Source organism: Carassius auratus, chromosome 30, assembly GCF_003368295.1.
Source record: "Carassius auratus strain Wakin chromosome 30, ASM336829v1, whole genome shotgun sequence".
Lineage (NCBI taxonomy): Eukaryota > Metazoa > Chordata > Actinopteri > Cypriniformes > Cyprinidae > Carassius > Carassius auratus.
In genome coordinates this window covers 11895828-11920318 of record NC_039272.1, presented here as the reverse complement: position 1 = coordinate 11920318, position 24491 = coordinate 11895828, and the positions used below count along the sequence as shown (strand labels likewise).

At 37.3% G+C, this 24491-nt stretch overlaps 1 protein-coding gene and 1 long non-coding RNA gene across 4 annotated transcripts in view; one reads left to right on the top strand and one right to left on the bottom strand.

The window, feature by feature from the left end:
* Positions 1-636: 636 nt before the first annotated feature.
* Positions 637-24491, top strand: part of ssbp2a (single stranded DNA binding protein 2a) — a 28514-nt gene continuing 4659 nt past the window's right edge. The window contains exons 1-4 of one of the 3 annotated variants that reach the window (XM_026211385.1): positions 637-1134; positions 11230-11302; positions 15134-15195; positions 16639-16723. In XM_026211385.1, coding sequence (XP_026067170.1) covers positions 1082-1134; positions 11230-11302; positions 15134-15195; positions 16639-16723 — 273 coding nt within the window. In that variant the 5' untranslated portion in view covers positions 637-1081. The remainder of the gene's footprint in view (positions 1135-11229; positions 11303-15133; positions 15196-16638; positions 16724-24491) is intronic. The other 2 variants (XM_026211384.1, XM_026211383.1) reach the window with 2 other exon arrangements.
* LOC113049225 (uncharacterized) lies at positions 11321-17526 on the bottom strand. Its single transcript, XR_003276588.1, has 3 exons — positions 16918-17526; positions 15583-15776; positions 11321-12369 (listed from the first exon to the last, which is right to left on the bottom strand). It is a non-coding gene; the product is annotated as an uncharacterized LOC113049225 (long non-coding RNA).

Below are 24491 nucleotides of genomic sequence, written 5' to 3'. Positions count from 1 at the left end.
ATTTCTTGTAGGCCTAAATTCTGAAAGGCCCAGGTTGTCACATATTTTAACACAGTGATATTTCCCAATAAACTTGTAAAAATGTGTCTTTGTGACAAGTCCCACTAAAAAATAAATAAATAAAAATAAACAATTTCCCTGACCTGACGTTTCTGTGATTGTATTAGGTATGAGAAATAAACCTTGAATGGAATTCTTTATTTTTTTACAATACTGTTATCGGCTCTTACAAAAGAATCACTTACTTTTACAGGAAAAATAAACCCAGCACACAAAATACACACACATTATGTATTTATTTAGCCAATGAGAAATCTGTCTTGCTGGTAAATTCCCTGACAGGTAGGCTAACCAGTGTGGATGAAAGTTATAGGGTAAATTAAGCCTATGAGTAATTTGCAGTAGGCTATTAAAATGGATTTCATAAATAAATATATAAATGATCCTTAAATCAAACAGGTTTGTGTGAATAGCTCTTAAACAATTTAAGTGATTCTGAAACCATATTATTAAAAATTATTTCAACAGTAATTTTGGTCTGAACTGTATGTCTTGTGGATTGTTTTTGTATTGTTCAATAGATGGCAGCACACTACATGTGTAGTGTACCTTTCTTGTATTAATTAATTTATACTGACCAACAAAAACACACACATATAATCTGCATTTGAGATGCTTATAGACATTCTAGGTGAGACACTTACATATATTATATATTATATACACTTACTTATATATATAATATAATGATTCTCAGTGCTTTTAGGTAGTTTAACAGTCTGTATTCTGGCACACTTTTCATCTACGTCCACAGGGAAAGCAGTCACTTAATTTCCCTTTTTTCTGTTTTTCTTAGTACAAATGGACGTGTAGGCTATCTACTGTACAAGCAAAAGGTGTTGAGTGGGCGTGGCCATCCAGGTTCCTTTGCTCAGACATGAGAGAGAGAGAGAGAGAAGGGCGCCTGTTCACTGCGGTCCATCCAATGGTGAGGAGCTGACTGAGTCGCTATGGTGACGGGATTGTTTCGACAGAGGCTGTGATGGGTTGACAGGTGCGTGACAGTCGCGTCTGTGCAAGCATGTACGCCAAAGGCAAGAACAGCGTGCCATCGGATAGTCAAGCCCGAGAAAAGTAAGTTTCATTGATCAGGAGGTGGAGGAGGAATTCTTGCGATCACATCTGCAGTCGCATACACACATTTAGACAGAGGAGACATATAAGACAGCAGCTAGCGCATGTACTACTGTGCGCTTCGCCTCTCAAGTTACGTGCTTTCTGCATTATGAGAAATAATATTAGATCACTTACTGAATCGTGTGGTCTGTATTATTATCAAAAATAATTTAGTTTCCTTCATCGTTCTTGAACAGTCAAGGGCAGAATCTTTTTTTTTTTTCTTTTTCCTTTTTTTATATATATATATATATATATTTTTTTTTACAGCGCGTAATTATAACTAACTCAAATAGTTTGCTTCCTTGTCCCTTATTTGTAACTCAGTGTTTTATGTATTTTACATTTGAGTGACCTTTCCAGCTGTCCATCTGAATGCATGGTGGTTGTTTTTTCTTGTCTTAGACATTTGATTAATCGCTAAACAAAACAAGATTGGTTGTGTTGTTGTTCTGTGCCAGAAGGTATATTTAAGCATCAATCATATTGATGCTCAAACCATTTCACAGTAATAGGGCGGTTGACAAATACTATGGACAACTTTATTTTCAACATCATGATTTTATGCTTAAATGTATCGATTTCAACATGATTGTTTTTTAGTGCTTTGAAAATGTATTTTATCCTCAACATCTGGTTTAAGGTTTCACATTCTTCGCTGTGTCCACTTTGAAAGGTTTATTTATTTATTTTTTTTACTAAAAGGTTTTACAAATAAAGAACAGAAGATCCCTTTTGAGAAAAATCATTAAAATTATGTTCATTCACATGAGACGTGCTTTATATACCAAAAGCTGCCTATTCTATAAACAGATGTTTTATTCTACATGGACATGGACCAACAAATAGTCCTTGTTAAAACCATATTTCTAAAGAAAATTCATAGTCAAAGATATAACTAAAGGTGCTTTAATGTGCTGAGGGTCGTTGTACTGTATGTTGAAAGTTGTTAGTCCTTTTGCAAGTCAGTTACATCTTAAATTGGATTAAAATTGCAAAGTGCTGCTGGCCGTTTATCTGTGGCGTCAGTTTAGACTTGTGTCTGGTGAACTTGAAATTTAGTCTATTCTCTTTAAATTTAAACAGAGAAGAAGTTGAATAATGTGATTTTTTTTTAAGTGACATTAAGCACCCTCTTAACTTAGAAGTTGCTCTTGTGTTGTAAAGATCACCAAACATTGATAAATTCACCCTTTAGTCCGATTTGTAAGCCAAACTCAGTTTGAATAGCTACAACAGATTAAAACTGTCATATAGCACTAGCGATAAGTTATTATTAATAATTCTCCCGTTAGGTTTCATACATATGGGTCCCAAATGAACATTTGCCAAATGCCAGTGGGTAAAATATGCCTTTTTTTTTTTTTTTAAGTAAATAAAATGTCAGCTGACATGTAACCTTATTAGGAACCGTAACATAATACACGGTTCAAATCTGACCCCCGCTCATGTAAGTGATCTGAGCTATTCAAATCAAAGACATGCAAACCATCTACTAAAGAAAACATCTGCCACAACATGTCTTCTAACAGCTTTTAGCTCAGTGGAAAATGCATTATAGGATGTTTATGTAGAATGCCTGAAGTATCTTTTCTTCTCTAGAACTCCATGTGGGAACACATATGTGGAATACTCCTCACTTGGAGATATCAAAACAAAATCACCATGGAGGTTTTTTGACAGTTTCCAAAGATATTAAATAAATAATTCAGCCGTCATTGATATACCTATTTTTATTTATTTTATTCTGTTTATTTATTTTTACATTGTGCATTTGGGAAAAGCTTTTATCCAAAGTGAATTAGCCTACATAGAATTCAAACATGTTGTTCATGCATTCCCTGGGAGTCAAACCTATGACCTTTGCATTCCTATCATCATGTTATATACTTTTTGAGAAAAAAAAAAAAGTATATATATATATATATATATATATATATATATATATATATATATATATATATATATATATATATATATATGTATATATATATATATATATATATATATATATATATATATATATATATATATATATATATATATATACGTTTCATAGCTGTTAAGAAATATTAATGAAATTATCATATACATGATGAACAGTGATTTTCAATGGATGATGGATGTTTTCTTTGTATTTTCTGATGTGGTGAAAAGTGTTGTTTCTCTGTTCTGCAGTTATTTTCAGTATGTAAGAGAATGACTGGTGTTGTGGTTCCTGCTGCTGGAACAGTTTTCCTGCACAGTTGTTGGCCTCTGATATTTTTCTCCATCATTGATATGCAAGCAGCATCACACCGGCCCTACTGCAAGGTTAAGCAAGCGTGACGGCATGGCTTAGAAACCGACTAGGAGTCTTTCTCTCTGTCTTTAGCCTGTGTGTTATACAGCCTTGTTTTTTCACATATCACACACACACAGTCTCCACGGTCCTTTAGTTTTCCCATGTGACCTGTTTGAAATCCAACAAAGTTACGTGGTTTCTCCAGTATTGTCACTTTGGTCTGTTTCTCCTGTAGTTGTAAACTAGACTAAGAGCTTCTGGTAAGCGTGTGTTGTAAGTTATTTTCCAGAGCTTGCTACACACATTTTCTCTCTGTTTTCATCTGCAAGATAAGCTGGCATTTCCTGTTGTCGTGGAGAAAGGCATTGTTTCTCGAGGTGTTGTGCAGCATGCTTTGGACTAAATCTAACTCCTGGTTTTCGTTCTGTGTTGATTGTATGCCTGCTCAAGTCAAACACGATTTCTTAACATCTTCAAAAACATTAAATACGGATACTTGCTTTGTTGTATTTTGTTTGCATTGTCTTTGCTTTTATAAAATTATGTTCAGTTTTATTTACATGTTATGTTCAACAGTATTTCTAGCAGAGCAGAATAATTTTGGCCCAGTAGGCTGAGGAATGTAGCATTGTCCTGTCCACACAGGATATGAGTTTCATTCCTTACCTAGATGGCCTTTTCCCCTCTAAAATACTTTTGTTGTTTTTTCATAACTCAATTTCACCTGTTTTGAATCAAGTGGAAGAGCAGTTTTTTATTATTATTCTTATGTCTTTCCAAATAATGATAGGTTTTTTTTTTTCAACTGACAGCAAATAACCAATTAACTAAATCTGCCATGACCACAAGTTTGCTAAGAAATAGATCTACTATAAATTAACCATTAAAATGTTTGGGATCAGTAAGATTTTAAAAAAGGAGAAAGATCTAGAGAAATTACCTTTTAACTATGTTTTTCAGAATGTATGCTTTAAATTGATCAAAAGCGACAGTAAAGACCTTTAAATTGTTAAAAAGAAACTCTCAGATTACTTATGTAACCATGGTTCCCTTAGTAGGGAACGAGACACTGTGTCTTCTAGTGGTCGCTATGGGGAACGACTCGTCGTGACGCATGTCTGAAGCATACATTCAAAAAATACCAACAACATGTTGGCCGGCGACAGCCTATGACGTCACTACCAGTGCGACTATAGTATAAATAGATACTGGGAGAACACGTCATTCACTTCTTCATCTGAAGCTTGCGTCCAAAGCATGGCAAGAAACCTAGAGAATGCAGTGTCTCATTCCCTACTTAGGGAACCAGGTTTACATAAGAAACCTGAGACGTTCCCTTTCAAGGGAACTTCAAACTGCATCCTCTAGGGGTCGCTATGGGAAACAGTATACCCACGCCACCATGCTGAGGGGAGTGCAGGTCAGAACAATGGTGACCACTAAGTACCAACTCTTCCATTTCCACGGGAGTTGTCCCTGGTATGTTAGATGGCTTTCCGTGACACTTATGGCCATAGGCCTAGGCTACATGCCCAACTTACCTGTTAGGGCCTCTGCCCGGGGTAGAGCTGAAGGCTTGGAATCAAGAAAGATTCCTTTAAAGGGATGCGGCAAAGAGTCTAGCATTTTATACTAAGTCTTGCCTGTCACACAGGGGCTATCGCTTGCCCTTGCATAAGCTTGCTGAAGGAACTGTCCCAGCAGATCCCTAGTAGCAACAGCCTGTTTAGATAGGCATCCAATGATACATAGGTGGAGTGGCGCCCAAGATGAATGGGGCTTTTACCAACTCAAGAAAGGGCACGAAGCAACCATGAGAAGCCCCCACCATATAGGATTTTAGAAAGAATGCAGAGAACTAGCGTGCAAACTTAATTGTAGAAAGTGTGCAAAGACTTCACGTGCACACTTACCATAACATGGTTTTTAATAACTGTTCTAAGGGGGGGCTCTCGTGGCACTCTGAAAGTGCAGCTCATAGATGGAATGGTGCCTCCCAAAACAATATGTTTGAGAATCATCAACTCAATCTATGGTGATAATGCTGGAGTGCTCTGGGGGGAAAACAGAGAACTCAATCTCACGTGAGAGGAGAACTCCTAATTCAGGAAGAGAGTAGCGCACTCATAGGCAACCCTTTTTGGTAAAAGTGAGCGCTACTAAACTACTATGAGAACCGCCCAAAGAGTCCTTCATGTTTAGGGAAGTGATGCTTGAAGTTTATTAATAAAGACACTGGCTGCATGGAGCCCATGGAACCAAGGTCTAACCAACTCAAAGAAAGGGAACGAAGCTGAGCATGTGACCCTTACCATACAGGATTTCAGAAAGTGCGCAAAGTGCTAGCGTGCACACTTACATGGATTTTAGAAAGTGCACAAAACTGTTCAACGTGCACACTTACCACCATATAGATTTCAGAAAGTACACAGAGCTTAGCATGTGTACTTAAATGCTTCTTAAGCATCGCAGTAGGTGCCGAACGCAACGGGAGAGGCAAGCTCAAATACAATCCTCTGAGGCAAGGGGATCAAGAAGGCTCCCGCAGAAGCCTATGACCTGGCCGCATGATCCAGGAAGCATGAAGCCGGATCCAGGGCTACCATATTGGCTGGTGAAGTATCGACGAGTGAAGTAACACTGCAAGTCGAGCACCCGGTTCTGAATACAGCCAAGGTGGTGCTCACAGAGGACATACCTTAGAAAGGACAGAATCCCACAGGTTCCGGAAAAATACTGCAAAGAAATCTCTCAGAAGGATTATACATATAACCATTCAGCCAGTAATACATATATATGACTGAAATAACCACTCGTTACAACCGAGGTATGCAGCGAAGGATTTGTGAAGCCACAATACACACAGCCTCGAGGCGGATGGGCTACAACAGACCCCACCGCGTACCACTCATCTCCACTACAAATAGGAAAAAGAGGCTACAATTTTCAAGAGCTCACCAAAATTGAACAGTTGGAGACTGGAAAAATGTTGCCTGGTCTGATGAGTCTCGATTTTTGTTGAGACATTCAGATGGCAGAGTCAGAATTTGGCATAAACAGAATGAGAACATGGATCCATCATGCCTTGCTACACTGTGCAGGCTGGTGGTGGTGGTGTAATGGTGTGGGGGATGATTTCTTGGCACACTTTAGGCCCCTTAGTGCAAATTGGGCATCGTTTAAATGCCATGGCCTACCTGAGCATTGTTTCTGACCATGTCCATCCCTTAATGACCACCATGGGTAAATGGTGAAATAACACATCCCCTCAGTAGTCTCGCAAATGCATCACAATGAGAAACTCCCTCAAGAGCTGAACGCTTGCATTTACTCTTCACTAGATGGACTCACACCCACAGTACATGAGCCATGTGAACTACAGGTCCTCTGATAGCTACTTCCAGCAGGATAATTCAGCATGTCACAAAGCTCGAATCATTTCTAATTGGTTTCTTGAACATGACAATGAGTTCACTGTACTAAAATGGCCCCCACAGTCACCAGATCTAAACCCAATAGAGCATCTTTGAGATGTGGTAGAACAGGAGCTTCATGCCCTGGATGTGCATCCCTCAAATCTCCATCAACTGCAAGATGCTATCCTATCAATATGTGCCAACATTCCTAAAGAATGCTTTCAGCACTTTGTTGAATCAATGCCACGTAGAATTAAGGCAGTTCTGAAGGCGAAAGGGGGTCAAACACAGTATTAGTATGGTCTTTCTAATAATCCTTTAGGTGAGTGTATATATAGAATGGCTCATACTCACCCACCATGGTTCCTGTGCTGGAGCACCACTCAAGAAGTGACTCAAAGAAGCCTCCAGGCCGGACCATCAGTAAGGTGGTTACTATGAAGCCATAGACCCAACCAAACATAATTGGTCCAGCATAGGAAACTCGCTGCACCTTGTCTGGATAACATCTCTTATCTTGCCTACCTCCTTTTGACCCGCAATAACTCCAACTCGCAGGCAGGGGAGGGGCGCGAGCCATGACAGTATCCTTTTGTGCCCATTTCTGATCCCCAGATCAAGAAGGGCCAAGACTAATGGGTTGTACAGGCTCAGACGTGGACCTACGTGGAACGAAGAATTTTAAGGCCACTGAGCACGCCTTCGCCTCCCTGAAATTCTCAACCACTGTCTCAACAGAGGTATTGAAGTTTAAGAGGCAAGATGTATCCTAAAAGACTTACATCTTAAGAGAAGATGCTTCCCCATGGAGAGATAGCATGGCAGCTTCTCTTCAACAGGTGGCATCATTCTCATAACCATTCTCACACATCCCCTCGATGTTGGCATAACTAGTATGCTAGAATTTGTGGATGCAGATGAGAATGTTTTTTATTTTTTTTATTTATCAAGCCCGAATGCAGCATAAACAAAAGGAAATTACTGATAGGAAGAAATTTCCCATCAGATTCTTTCCATGTTTTCACCACGATGCAATGCGCAGCATGCATTCAGCTCCCGTGGGAGCTAAACACACTCCACCCACTCACTAGATCACCACAGAAATCAAGCGCGAGCAAAACTGCTGCCACTAATGCATCGCTATTCCCGAGGGAGGCGAATGCAGTCATGCAAATGTTGTCTACAAACTTGGGTAAATGATGAAATAACACATCCCCTCAGTAGTCTCGCAAATGCATCACAATGAGCGCAACAGAGCGCATACAACTCCCTCAAGAGCTGAACACTTGCATTTACTCTTCACTAGATGAACACACACCCACAGTACATGAGCTGTGTGAACTACAGGTATCAGAGCAAAGCCTTGGGCAAGAAACATGCACTCCTAAACACTACGCTTAAACAAATGTCAATGAAGACGGAGAAGAGAATGACGTGTTCTCCCAGTGCCTATTTATACTATAGTCCCACCCAGTAGTGACGTCATACGCTGTCGACGGCCAACATGTTTTTGGTGTTTTTTCAATGTATGCTTCAGATACGGGTCACGACGAGGCGTTCCCCATAGCGACCACTAGAGGATGCATTTCGAAGTTCAATTGAAGGGGAACAACTGTTTCAAATAAATACTGTTGAACTTTCCAGTTGTCAAAGAATCCTGAAGACAATAGAAAGATAGGATTAGCACAACTCTTTTCAGCATAATAATAAGATAAGAAGAAGAAATGTTACTTCAGCACCAAAATCGACATATTTGACCACACATAAAAGGTCACAACTAAGGATTAGTAAAAGATGTCAGGTATACTGATTTTAGGCTCATGCACACAGTTTTGTTTAATGAAAGCAACTTTTGTAATCTGCCAGCTAATAAAAAAAAAAATTCTCTGTTGTCCTCATGTCACTCTCCTTCCTCCTTTTCAGCTCTCATCATTAATCTTTTATGAGTACCTGCTTTTCTGCCTCTGCTCTTCTACCCATCTCTATATTTGTCTTTCTGTGCTCATCCTCTGTTTCTTTTACTGTGCCTAATGTGTCAAACACATTTGTCCCAAATATACAAATACACACAGGCAGAATCCCCCTCGAACTCTCTCTAATGTCTCTTGGGAAATGAGTCTGTTTGTATCTAGCGAGTGTGAGGCAGCCAATGAGAATGTTGTCATGTCAGTTCATCTGTAGAACGGGGAAGAGTGCTGTGTTGATGGGATGAGGCCGCAGCATGAGGTTAACGACACACGATGTGCTCATCTCGCTCTCTATTCTGTTCTGTCATGATTATCTCTTTATATCATTTCACATATTGATCGTATTTCCAGTATCTTGAGCTGTAGTGAACAATTATGAGATCATTTTATTATTACTTGATTTACCTGGTCATTTTGTTTCACAAAATAAGTGCAGATGTAGCTGTCAGAGTTATTTATTCAGGCTTATGTATATGTGTTAATTTCATGTTTTGATCAATGGCCCATAAATAGCTACTGAAAACTGTCTTGAAGATAATCAAACTTGATAATTGTATTTAGGGTTTATGTAATATTTTTTTATTTTATTATTATTATTGTATTGTGTATATTACAACTAAATTACAACTTGCTTGTTGGCTGTTGTCATTTTTATTCTTATATTTCTTTAATTAAGGATGTTTGCTAAGCATCATTTTTACTGCCCATTTTGAAAAAAAAAAAAAATAATAATTCCATAGACTTTGGAGGAGAAGGCCTTTTTGGTTAATCAAAACTACTTAGCAACCACTCAGAAATACCTAACAACCATCCACAACACCCTGTAGAAGGAAAATGTAAAAATTGAGTTCCTCCTAAAACCGGTGAAGTATGCCTGTGCATAGTATCTTATAATCTTAGACTCTTGAAACCTGGTTTCTTTTCTGTTCTAGTTGGAAGAGTTCGGATTTTGTTCAAAAGAGAGCACAGCTGAAAAGTTCCTGGTCTCTGCATTTCTTTTTTATGCTTTGTCATTAGAATATGAAAGTTTGCTGACAATCTTCTCAGGACCCCCCGTCATTCTTCCAACCTCCAGATCTCTTCCCTCAAACTCACTTGTGTCTGATCTTAGTTTGCCAATGTTCCGAAACTCTTCTGTCATTATTCCACTTCAGCAGGCTTCTACATTGAAAGTTTTTCTTTTTTTTTTCTTTTTTTTGTTAGTGTATATGCATTCTCTGTACATTTGAAAGATGTTCGGTGCAGGTTTGTGTCTGCAGAAAGATGCAGGAGAGTGAATATTTTGTTTGCATTTGACTGTTTTGAAATTATAAATTTAATAGGATGCCACTGGACTGTGCTGACTCAGACGCACTTATTCAAAAGATTCAAAAAAAATTATGGGCTTCATTTGAAGGAATTTTACCAGTATAAAAAATAATAATAAATAGAACATCATGGCAAAAATATGGAACTACTAAAAATGTCCACATTGGACTGTGAACTTAAAAATAAAATGGTGAACTGAAGAATAATGGAAAATGAACATTCAGTGAATCTGATGTTTGTCCAAAGTTTGTCTTGACAATGATCTCCAAACTGGGACTCATGCTGTATACACACATTTTGCCTTATTAAATTCACTTATTGGTTCCTAAAAATACATAGACAGCCAGGCCATAAAGATATGGGTTCAGTTAAAGGGATAGTGCATTCAGAAATGAAGATATTTTCTCTTGTGTTATATAAGGATATTCACGTTAGCCTAACCCCCCCCCCCCCCCCCCCCCCCACCCCAAATAAAATAAAACTGAATGCTGACCATATGCTAAAATGTAAAAAAAAAAAAAAAAAAAAAAAAAAAAACAATTCAGCGATTCCTTATGACTACATTATTCTAAAGCCATATGATTTAAACAGAAAGGAACAAATTAAAAATCAAGTGATTATTCATTGAAAAACATTTGTGCAATATTGAAAATACACGTTTAGAATAGTATTGAACATTTTCAGAATTAAACTTCAGGCTTTTAGTCTTATGTCTTTAGTCTTTTCAGTCTTGACATTGTATTGCATTTATATTTTTATTAGTGTTTTTTGCAGTTTGCCATTCACCCTTTACTTCCACTGTATGAAAAGAGCAGTATTCGCATTTTGTGAATGAGAATGAGTAAATTATGACATAATGTGTAAATTATGAATTATGTTAATAATTTTCTTTTTATTTCGCCAAAATAGTTTCTCATGAACCACTTTAGGAAGCTGAAAAATATAAATTTATGTAGCCACTGGAACCAGACCTAAGATTAGGACTAGAATTAGTATGGAAAGATATAGTCATTCATACAATGAAATGACACTAAAAAGAAAGCTGCCTAAAAGTCTTCTTAACTTTCTGTCTCTGCAGGTTAGCTCTGTATGTGTATGAATATCTGCTACATGTGGGAGCTCAGAAATCAGCACAGACCTTCCTGTCAGAGGTAGGTGAACTACCTTTTTGCACTTTCACCAAGATCTCTGTGACTGTAACTAAAATGCTTCTAAACACAAATCTATTTAAGATGCTGTAGTTTTAGGAGATAATGTTTACATGTAGGCCAGTAAACGGCTCCAGTGAAGCCCAGCTTAATTAAATTACACTGGTTACAAAACCACGCTGGCATGAGAAACTGGGCAAACTGTTTCTGTTTAATGGCATTGTCTCATGGAGATGCAGCGGGGCTTTGTAAGCTTATTTACACAGATTTTCATAGAACAAAGTGTTCACTTGCTCTGCTCTGTAAATGAACGCGGTTTATGTTATCAACATGAAGTTTTAGTTAGAAATAGCTGGTTGTGAAAGGCTTTAGATGAGCCAAAACGCAGAGTGGACAATTTAAGACCAGTTTGCACTGCAGACGGCAGGCAATGTTTTAACTTTTTTCTGAAGGGTCTGATTTAGGGACACTCAACGTTAATGACTTGACATTCTCTCAAGCTGTGTTTAGGAAAGAGATATTTATGTCTGTGTCCATGACAGCTCGCTTGATGATGACATTTTCATTAACAAGATACAAATGAACAGTAAAAGCAGATGCAGATGAGTGCTGCAGCTCTTGAGTCAAGTCAATATTTGTGAATTACAGAGGAATAGGATCAGATAAATAGTGGAACAGAACAAAGAGAGAAGAGGAAAGACAGAGATAGAGACTGGCACAATCACAGAGGTAAAAAACACAAAGGCTGGCCCACCACTCAGACGTGAACATCAACAAGCCAGACACTGCTGTCGTGACTCAGACCGGCCTCTGTGACTAAGCCAGCCGCCCCGTCCATTGTGGCCGGTTTCCTTTGCGACTCTTGTCTTTTGCCACCCTGCTCATGTAACCAGTTCATGCTGGACTTGAACCCAAAAATAGCTGAGGCTCTCATGGCAATGTATTGAGATAATGTTGGGCACACCCGTGTTGTTTATGGCGGCTGTCGTCAGCACTTTAATGTCGGTAAACCCATCTCACAAAACTGATGATCTCATCGAGACGGATGGTGTTTTCTGTTCCTGTTTAGTCTTTTGAAAAAGAGTTGAGGATGAGAAAGGAGAAGGGTTTGCAGAAGCATTAGTGACAACTGAACTTCACTCGGCCTTTTACTGACTGATCTTACCTTAGTAAGACAAGCGTTTGCTCTTTTTCTAAATCCTGTGTGTTTTGATAGTATTGAAGACTATTTATCAGAAATTATCCAATAAAATGAAGAAGCCTGTTCTCTAAGGCAAGATACTACAGACTAAACTGTTGTCTTTTTTCATTCACTGGCAAATTTGGACATTTTGATTCCATAATTTGTCACCTGGTAGACTGGTGGAAGGAAAATATCCAAAATATGCTTTTAACACTTTCCCCGCCAGATTTTTTTTTTTTTAAGTTGCCAGCCACCGCCAGCGATTTTGATGATTTTCATTCAATTTTGATAGCCTCCAGTATATTCTGCTATATGAATATTTGAATATATATACAATACAGCTAAATAGAGATCAGAGCCTCTACTTTTAAACTATAAAATCGGTTTTATTCTAGCTTAAGGCATTCTTTTTTTATCAACACTTGAATATAGGAAGGTTTCATAAAAATGCATACTTCTGAGCAAAAAGGTTTAGAAAATCACATTTTTGTCAAAAATTACATCTGGATAATATTCAGTACGATTACCAAAGCATAAATCCAATAAATCGCTTTCATCAACACCTCCAAAGCTTGCACAGAAATATACCACTTCCTGGATCAACATTTTACATTTTATATGCTGTCTATAGCTGATGATCTCATTATTTTTAATATGCATCTGTTTACAGAACAGATCACTCGTTTCTCCATCCTGTTCATGTGTGTTTTTGTTCCGGAGGTTATGTACACATTCAGAAGATGTGTAATAGCACCCCGAGTCTATAACAGTGAAAACATGAAAAGCTGTAAAAATTTGTCAATGGCGGGGAAAGAGTTAAGTCTTCATTTTATTATAAATAACATTTTAGTTTTTTGTGTCTGTAAATTTCTATGAAAATGCACATATATACAGAGTTAACATTCACCTGATTTGATTTATATTGCATTTTATTTATATTATACCTGATTTATATTACTTTTTTTCTGGCTGTTGACAGTAATTTCTGATTTGTGGAGTGATTTAAAGAGATATATCCATAATCTCCTCTGTAAAAACTCAAAACAAAATGAAAAACTTTAACTCTAACAAAATAAAAACTCTTTCTCTGTCAACAAAATGAAACTGAGCCTGGCTTTATCCAATGTTCAGATTGCTGTTCTGGAAAATGCATGGAAATTAGTGCATAATTGAATTAGATAATGCTTCATTTACACATATAAACATAAAATAATTTATTAATAGAAAAAACAATTGTCTGTTTGAGGAAAGTATGGTGGCATCTACTCATCTATAGTGTCTTGCCTTAAAATTTCCAATTCCTTTCTAAGTCATATTCTGCCGAGGAGAGCAGAGCTTAGTGAAGTGTCAATTGGTTAACTGAATTTTTATTAAAGGGGGGTTGAAATGCTCGTTTTCACTCAATATCCTGTTAATCTTGAATACTTATGGAGTAGTACTGCATCCTTCATAACTCCAAAAAGTCTTTAGTTTTATTATATTCACAAGAGAAAGATAGTCTGTACCGATTTTTCCTGGAAAAACACGACCGACTGGAGGCGTGACGTGTGGGCGGAGCTAAAGAATCACGAGCGCGAGTAGGCTTTTGCATTGAGAGCGTTTGGAAGCTGTGACATTACCGTGAGTAAAAAACCATCATCCAAAACAAACCATGGCTAACAGTCAGATTCAGCTGTTTATTTATGATCCAGAATCAGATCCAGAGGCTGAAACTGAACGAGAGCAGCAGCAGCAATGACTCGCTCCGAGCGGGGCTCGAACCGGGGTCTCCGGCATGGGAGGGGACTCACTAACAAGGAGGCAGAGATATTTTAAGCAGTTTTACTCACCGCCTGCGGTTCCAACACATGATCGTGACCCTTTTTTCGTTGGGATTGCATCATCCTTAAGAAATAAACGATACGCAAATCTGTCGTCAAACTCGGCCTTGTTTGTAAAACAAGCATCTTCGAAATGCAGGGAACAAACACAAACACTTGCACAACTCCGTTGATGCTCTGTAAAAATAAACTCCATCCACTGGTCCCTTAATGCTGTTTTTTTTTGGTAATCTGTGCAGGGTTGTCTTGCCCTGGAAACCAAAAACACACTTCTTTAGTGACTTTTCGCTACGCTCTCGCTCTGATCAGTGAATGAATGTCTGTGCTCAGCCTCTCAGTGCTCTGCTATACGGGAGCGTGCGCTCTTCCGGCAGAAGAGCGCGCACTTAGGACCCATATAAGGAACTTCCGCTCCATCTAACGTCACACAGACCCATACTCGAAAAAACTTTCCGAAACTTGTGACAAACCGGAAGGAGTATTTTGGGAACAAAAATACTCCTTCAAACGTACAACTTAATTTTTGAAACTTTGTCAATGTTTAGCATTGGAATCCAACTCTTTAACAGTGTAAAAAACTGAGTATGCATGAAATAGCATTTCACCCCCCCTTTAATGAAGTCATAGACTGAGTCACACTGAAACTCTTTTAAACAGATGCCAAGTAACAGTTTTATCTCTCAGATTTATTCTGGGCACCATGTTTTACTCAAAGTTCAGCTCTCCATGGCAGAACTTGTCCTTAATTATGTTTAAATCACAAAGGGAGCACAGGTCGACCTGTCACTGAATCTTTATAACTCTTTCTTTGTTCTCTCTTTAACTTGGCAGATCCGATGGGAGAAGAACATTACATTAGGAGAGCCGCCTGGGTTCTTACACTCGTGGTGGTGGTAAGGAACTATGCTTTAAAGTTTCTTTAACACTATTTCGGAAAGACGGGATTAGTTGTTCTAAAAGTGTTTTGAGTAATTATCAAGATAGGAACGATAGATTCATGGGAACTCTAGTTAAAGGAGTCTATGTTTTCCTTCAAAAATTTTCCTTGATCTTTTGACATGTAAAAGGTCATGGTACTATAAAGCTGTTATTGAAACCAAATCCAGGAAACGACTTGTTTACATTTTTGTCACATTATAACATCATAGTGTGACAAAAGGCCACCTTTGCAGAATGAGATCAATGACTACTTCTACATCTTCGTGTCTTTGACCCTGCCCACTGTGAGTTGAAAAGGAGAGAGGAGCAATACAGGATAACTGGACTAAAAATAACATTACCTTCCAAAGGATCCTGCAAATGAGCTGTTGCTTTTCTGGAAAGAGGGTGAAGCCTTTACTGTTCCTGCCCGGGTTACTAAGGCAACAAACATCTGTTTGTTTTTGGTTATGGCCATCTGTTTGTTTTTGGTTATCATCATCTCTTTGGTTATTGTGTAAAAAAACACAGTTCCCTGAAACACAGTCGGTTATGTCTGCAAACATTAAAAAGTGAATGTGTATCAGTATATTAGATCTATGAAATGGCACCTCTCAGACATGCCGACAACAAACTACACAACTCAACCAGACCTCGCCCGCAGTTATTTTTTATGCTCATGCCTTGGGGTGAATTATTTAAATGTGGGATATGGAGACATGCACGTTCCCTGATGAAAACTGAGGACTATAATTGAAGTTCAGAAACAGAGTTTACTGTACTTATATAGAGAAAAACTCCCTTTAGGATTGACTTTGTGCTTTGTAAATTTGCTGATATTTTTCATGCACAAACAGAAACAAAAGAAACCTGAAAGTAAGTTAGAATTAAATTAACATGAAGCATAATAGAACCCCTTTTACACTAATGTTTTTATGTTCTGTATATGTTCATTATGGAACATCTTGTTGTCTTGATGTGCACAACACAAAATCCAGGAAAACAAAACCAAATTAAAATAAAATAGTTATAATATATTTATAATTATACTTTTTTCTTTTACTTAAAAAAACAAACATTTACTGTCATTTACTGTCATTCTTGCTGAATAAAAAAAAAGAAAAAAAGGAGAACACCTGAGAAACTCCAAAAGAGAGGAAGCCCATGTTATAATATTAGATTCTCTGTCATTTTTACCAAGTTTGTGTGAAAACATAGACATATCTAATTATAACGGTATAAAAATCTTGCAATACATTTGCAAACAAACATTTCCTCAGGGAAACTAATCCCATCCAAATAGGCTTAATTATTAGCTTTAATTAACTGAGAAGAGTCATTTATTTCCAGAAAGTAAGTTCCAGGCAGTAAAAGTCTTTTTTTTATATATATATTATATTGTACATCTTTTATTTCAGTGTTTTCTGGGACCTCTACTGTGCTGCTCCTGAGAGGAGAGAAACATCTGAGCACTCAAGTGAAGCCAAAGCTTTTCATGACTATGTGAGTATAAATATGTGTTCTCTTTCAGTGAGGAGAATCATGATTTGGTGCAGGAACCACATTTTTAATGGCTGCTGAAAGCAAGAACCCAATTTTTAAAGAGAAATTAAGGAGACATTCAGAATCACTAATAAACCAATGAATGCGGTTTAGTTTTTTTGTACTATAAACAAAATCAATATGAAACCACTGACCTGTCGAATAGCAGTTACAGCAGGTCTCTGGAGAAACCTTGCAGGATAATGGTGAGTGAGTGTACAGCTCATAGCAGGAGAGGTAAGGTGAGCAGGAGGGGAATGGAAAGCGGCAAGGATGATAAAGTGGTGGTCCGTGCTGGAGGCATTAGCAATGATGTCATACATTTGCGGTTATCTTGGCTAGAGGGAGGAGGACACCTTGACCTATTCTGAGTATGAAGGAGAGAGGAGTGGAGAGCAATAGGGAAGCATATGGAGTGAACGACAGAGTGTGATTAGATTAAAGACTTGTCTATAAGAAATAATGACTCATTTGGATTAGGTCAAAATCAGCATAATAGCCTCATTGTTCCTCTAATACATTGATTAAAACCACAATGACTCCACCAAATCAGGTACATGTTTGTCGGCCACAAATTATTTAGACCTCACGATCAGAATCACTAAGATTAACTGACGACCAGCCACAGTTCATTACGGTAAAAGCCTTCGCTTTTAATTCATGCTCCAATGATGTGAAGTGCCACACTGATTCTCATTCATGCATGAAATGTTAAAGACACGCCATGAAATCATAAAATACTTGTGTTTGGCAAGTTTCATTAAAGTAAGCCATCAGTCATATTTCCAGAGGTGTTTTCAACTTAATTAATTTATGTTTATAAATGCATATATAATTAAATATAAAAAATATTATTCAACTGCTTCACGTAAAGTAATAGTTTGCCCAAAAATAAAAATCCTGTCATCATTTCTTTACCCTCAAGTTGTTTTAAACCTGTATGAGTTTGTTTCAGCTGCTGAACCAAAAGAAGATATTTTGATATGTTGATAACCACCAATCTCTTGACGGTTGCCAATGACTTCAATGGTATGGAAAAAAAATACTATGGATGTTAATGGCTACACTCAACTGTTTGGTGGTTACCAACATTTTTCAAAATATCTTCTTTTGTGTTTAACAGAAGAAAGCAAATCATATAGGTTTGGAACATTTTCAGTTCAATTTGTAATAAATTTTTAATGAAATAACTTTTTATGTTTATATATATATACATACATATATATATATATGGCCTCTAATATTTGTGTGCTTTTTAGCAAAGCAACAGTAATGATTATACATAACACATATTTAAATATTCTCACTGAAGATACAAATCCAAAATGTAAATCTTGAAGAATGATGCAGGGACTCACCCTGTATTGATTTCCATCGTTTAAAGGTATTTTTTGATTGTACGACCTGCCACTAGAGGCCACACTACCAAAACAATAACAATCGCATGGTTTGATGACACTAAAAAGGAGTGTGGAATGATGGGATTTGTTGTCTTCTACCCAACAATACAGCAAATATAGTTTGACAGTAAATTATCAAATTAATTGATTACTGTTTAGTCAGATGATATGAAAACGATTACCACTTTTTCAACTCGTGTACATTCGTGTACATTCAAACACAATAATTGGCTATACATGGCAAACGCGAGTTCAATGATTTGCCCGAGTAGATTACACACAAAGTCAATGCAAAGATGCGATCAGACGCGTCCTTGCACGGGTCTAGAGACGCGTTGCCCCGCGTTTGCTGTGTATGTCCAATAATACTAATCTTGTTGATCATTAAAATAGCATATGTTTTCTGTAAAGGTTCGAATCAAAACAACTCACCTGTCGAGTAAAACACAAGCAATATCGGCATCTCTTTCTAGTTGAAGTTTGTCGCGACGTTCTCTCCATCTAGAAAATGCAACACCGATATTTATCCTCGCTCTTTCTCTCATCTTGTCCCAAACTCTTCTTGGGTCGTTTGGTTGGCCCGTACACTTACGGTAAAGGGAGCTGTCCTTGTCGATAGAACCAGCAGCAGACGGTAATTATGTTCCATAAAATAAGAAACACAATCCACCATAAAACGTGCAAGAAGAAGTAAATAAGGAACTGCTTGAAGCAAGCTAGTGGTTTGCTGGATGCTAGACACTACTTCCGCATTTGTCCACGACACTGTTGTCATGTGTTTTCTACGTCAGTAAAGACGGTAACAAAGGGTAACTAACCTCATTGACAGGCGACTGCAGTGTCCTGTGTCACTGTTTAGAATGGAAATTTTCTCATGATTTACAAGTAGTTGAAAACATTAGAGATATTGTCAGTAATAAGTTGGGCAAAATATATAACACTAGCCTAGTGGTTTTTGGATATTTTACTGCAAATATCTTACAAATTGTACCTTTAACTGCCATTTTTAGCATGAAAATATTGTCTGCTGTGCTGTAAGTGCTCTGCAGATTATTCTCTCCTGTCTAAATGAGCACATTCCATTTCCCTGGCAATCACAAACACACTCTATTTTTACCCACTCATTGTGTGTAGAAAAAAAATAACTCAGCAGACAATGACAGGTAGTCTGTTGCCTTTCTGTCATTTAAAATGAATGGAATGAAGTCTGAGACTGTGGAGATCAGTTGATTTTGTCAGTGTTATTTAGTGCTACACTTTGCATGCTGTTCAATCACCTTTCAAGAAAGGAACAGTTTGCCTGTTAACTAGTTCCAGTGCAGATAATCATAAATTTGAGGGGTTGGAATAGATGCCATACAATTGTATCAATACAATACATATTGCTGAATCTTCCGTGTATGGTGAAGTGTGACTTTTGTATTAAGTTTCCTATATTTGTCATTACTTTTGTCAAGATTGTTAGTCCTTAAATAGATTTAAGAATCAGGATATTTTTGTTTTGATCCTTAAATCAATACATTTATATAGTACTTTCTCAATCTCATTATAATTGTTAATTTTAAATCATAGTAAATTATAGCTGGACCACCTCAACAAAACAGACATAAATAGTAAAAAAAAAAGTATCCCCTTATTTATTTTTTTGTTATAATTAAACATAAGAGATCACACTGTTTACACCAGTATAGCTCTTAAATAATCCAGAATAAACTACTAAACTATATTTAAATGTAACATATTCTGGAACACTATTAGGCCACACTTGTGTCGCACTCTGATGCATCGTGTCCACTACAGTGGACAGCTATTTGTTAGCCATTTTGATCCATTTAAGATGTAGCATCATGTCAAAACCACCAACTGGTGAACCCCCAAAATGCTGTCTACGATTCCATTTAATTGTTGTTGTTTTTTTATTATTATATTTTTTTTAGATATTGTATAATATAATCAAAATGGCAGCAGGAAAAGGGGAAGCACCGTGTAACTCGGCAATAAGTGTTAAATAATTTTATTCTCAGACAATCAGACAGGTACAAAAAAAATATTTTTCAGAAATAGTTTCATCCAGATTTTAACAATATTTTTCTAATATACCTGTCAGCAGACATCATGCACCAAAGGGTATAGTTCTGCCTATGGGCCTAGGTTTTTTTGTGTTTTATTAAGGTTATTATATAATTTACACTTGAATGGTTTTATTGAAAAGAAATATTAAATACTCTTCAGATTTGATGATTTATTTCAATGCTTACAGTCTATATTAATTTATTAGGTCATATAAAAATGTAGGCACGCATACATACTGTACGAGTGCAGATATATGTATGCATGATTGTGTTTGAGTGTGTGATGGGAGGGTGTGTGTGCTTCTGTGTGTTTGTATTTGTGCTCGCATGTGTATGAATAGCCCAACACTCCCACCCCCCACACACACCCCTGACCCATAGACACACACTCTTACATTTGATCTGTGGTGTGCACTAACAGTGGACAGATATGTAACTCCCTCAAAATATAATATATTGTAAAAAAAAAAAAATTACTTGTGATTTGATCATTCATTCATCAGAGGGCTAATGCAATCTTAAAGCATAAATAGCGGATCATAAAAAATAGCATCTACGATTGTTCTCCCACCTGTAACTTTAATTTCACTGGAAACTGAAATAACTTGGAAAGTAAAAATATATAGTGGCTGAAGGTCTGGCTAAGTGCGACTCGATGAAGAACATGCTAAAACCTAAACGTGAAATGATTTTTACCATTATTTTCCGATTTTATAGATATTCACTATATGACTCAAAATCAAGTTATTCCTGGTTAAACAGTGGTGCTCTGTTAAATATATAAAGTCATTTTTGGTATGTAGTTTGTAGCTAAATCTACAAGTGATTTTATTAATCAGCACCATTTAATAAACCGGCAAATCCTGGGCATATTTTGTTCCAAGTTCTGATAAGCCTTTAACACAATGTCCTTACATGAACATCCTTCATATTCCCTATTGATGTTCTCCTGTCTGGCTTAGGGCTAGTCTCTTCTGCGCTTTCATTTTCTTTGTTCTCACACAGAGTAGAACACAAACAGTAGCAAATTAAACATGAGAGAAAGAGGGGATGCACGGCAGCATGAAATGGCTTATAATATTATGCAGCCTATTCAAGCATGTTAATGAAGATTTTCACCCCTGAATGGAGAGAGATATTTCACAGAGTGTACCCACATTCAGAGCTTAGATTATTGCTGCCACACTGAATAGTGTAGCCTACATATGCTTGTTGACCCTTGGTTATCTTAAATGCTTATCTCTTGCACCAAAATCTTTGGGTGTTCAAACTTTTTACTTTAAAATGTGGTAACTCAGTGACTATGATAACATGATTTTGTTCAACAATATTGTGGCATTATTGGGTGAAGTACTCAAATAATACAATTACAAAAACATACTCGTTGAGATTACATACAGCATATCAGCTTATTATATTATTATGTTTAATTAAACTAAATTATATTATAAATATGTTGAGAAATAATACATATAGTTTTGTGTTTTTATTCATATTATGGTGCTGAATAACATTTATCCTAATAACTCCTCTAAAAATAACTATACCCCATTGCTTCTACTGATTTCCCCTGTGTTGTTTGGGCCAGTGTGAAAGATGATCGGCATGATGGGGAGAATCCTTTTATCATTATTGTGTATTTAATCTCAATATGGGCTGATGCACAGAATCTGAGCCAGGGTACTTTTACACACAATTGAATTTGTATGCGTACACGTATTCTCAGAGGTTCCTGTAATGTCTGGCTGGCCGTGTTCCAGAGGCCGAGAAGTGGATTCAGGGTAGAGTGAGTTAACAGCTGGGATGGGTGTTCATTGTGGGTTAACTGAAAAGCACTGTTGTCCTGGAGTAACCCCCTCAAACACACACAGAAGCAAACACACACTGGTTGGTTAAAGCTTGCCATCTGTAAAGCAGAGAATGTTTCCAGCAGAGAGAGACAGCAGGAGAGGAGATGTGGCGAGGATGACCTCATCACTGCATTAGATTAGACTGCAGATATTGAGGGAAAGGTTGCCTGGTGGTTATAGGACTGCATCATTACCCAGGAGGCTTCTGCCTCCATCCTTAGCACACAACCAGTGCTCCAGGTTGTGGTTCTGAATCTGATATTGTGCTTGAATGGGTTATCACAGAATACATTAAAACAAAAAGTTTTTTCAAAGTAATTTTATTTTTTTTAACTTGAGTGGGCCATTTTTGGAATACTGCAAACGACACAAGTGCAACAGTGAAACATGCTGGCCTAGCATGTGTTCACAAAGAAAAACAACAGAAAACTGACAGTGGAATGCAAACACTGTACACATTCAGTGTGAATGGCTGCTATCCCGTTACTGCCACTGTAATTTCGAGGCCATGTGCAGGCACAATCAAGGTTTCCAGATGCTTTGTTTTTGCTCCACCAATAAAGCGGCCCTATAAAACTGTTGAGATTTCAAACAATGTGTAGCATTCCTGAATGAATAAGGCTTGCTGAAACATTAAGCTGCGCAAAAGATTCAGTGACTCACTCATAAACACAAGCTGTATCCCAATTCAGAGGCTGAAGAAATGTGTAGCGGAAAGAATCAGTTGAGTGCAAGATTCAGTGACTCACTTACAGACACAAGCTGTATGTTGACGTACCTTAAAGATGTGATTTTATAAATAGTTCATACTTTTTATTGTGTACTTTTAAGGTGAACATATTTAGACAGGTTGTGAACCCTGCTTTGCTTTCAGTTGACAGTTGAATATAGTTTTCAAACAAGTTCAGTACAAATGTTACTGTCACTCGTCTACAGCAGCTATCACAGTTTTTAGGTGACAAGAGGCTATGCTGCCCTAACAACACTTGGTTCGATCATACCTTCCAAAGTCTGTGCCCCTGAATTGGGACATAGCTACTTACAGTTCCCTGTTTAGTTACTAAATGAATCATTGTTTTTATAAAATACATGACTCAATGAGTCACTAACAAACACAGATACTGGTCACCACCTACTGGCATACGGAAAGGCTGTAAATTTCTCCACCACAAATAACAATAGATTCACATCCTGTCAATAAAGTGGCAAAACAGTAAAAGTCCCATATTCTTTTCGGGACATAAAACATATTTGCTTTCTACCCTATAAAAACATATGCAATGGTTTATTGTATTGTTTTGGGGTAAAACCTTTCTGGATTTATGTTTGGTTTGCTCAAAAAGTGTCCAAAGGTATGACAGGGGATGAATGGATGGATGTGGGGAGCAAGGGAGAGATTAATAGAGAAGGGCAGCTAGAGTCTTCCTTCCTTTCTGTATCACTGGTATATTTCATGTTGTTATATTGCTCTGTCTGTGTTCTCGCCTCGGCTGGTTTAAAGGCTAATCTAACCATCATATACACATGGCTCAGGTTCACGTGTCACTATATAATCAATCTCGGTTGTCTCTCAGTGGAGCTTATGTATCGAGTCACATGCTTGAAAGAACAGCTGCGAGAATGACTGAGATTATGAAAGTTGCTTGTATTTTGGATGAATGTCAGTGTAAGTTTGATGTATGTCAATAGTTGATTTTTCTCTCTCAAGTTAACTTTATACTGTTTGGTTACATGAACTGAATTCCAGTTTTCCTTTACCACATTCATCTTCCATTCAAGAGTTCTCACAGACTGGATCTAATGTTTTCTGCTTCTCTCTTTTGATCTGAGTAGATTTATTTCTCTCTGAGTGTGAGGAATAGGGATGTTGTCCTGATGCAGCTGATGAGAAAGTCTAGACAAAGGGACTTGCCATTCTACCCACGTTTCTCTAATGAGTAGAGAAATAAGTCTCTACCCAGCCAGCCACTGGAGGAATCTCTTTCACACACACACACACACACACACACACACTCAGTCTGACTGCCTCCTTATTGCAGACAGAAGGAGCAAATCTAATAAATATGGAAATGTATGAACTTAGAGCTGCTGCAGGCTTAAACTTTTACAATCTGGAACATATTGGCTGTGTGTATAGTACAGCTGTTTCTTTACAAAGTAAGAAACATTAAAAACGTACATTTACAGGATAAATGATTTCAATTGCACTTGTTTGTACTATCATACATTTTTTAATAATTGTGACTGGCCATATTTGGACTTGGAGTCTTCTGAGAAAATTGGTGCAGTGTCTGTGCTTAAAATTGGACTGTGTAATCATAATTTCCCTTTGTCTTTTGGTTTTTGGGATGAAATGCATTATGACCCAGACATATTTTTTTTGTTATTTTCACCCTAATTGCTATTA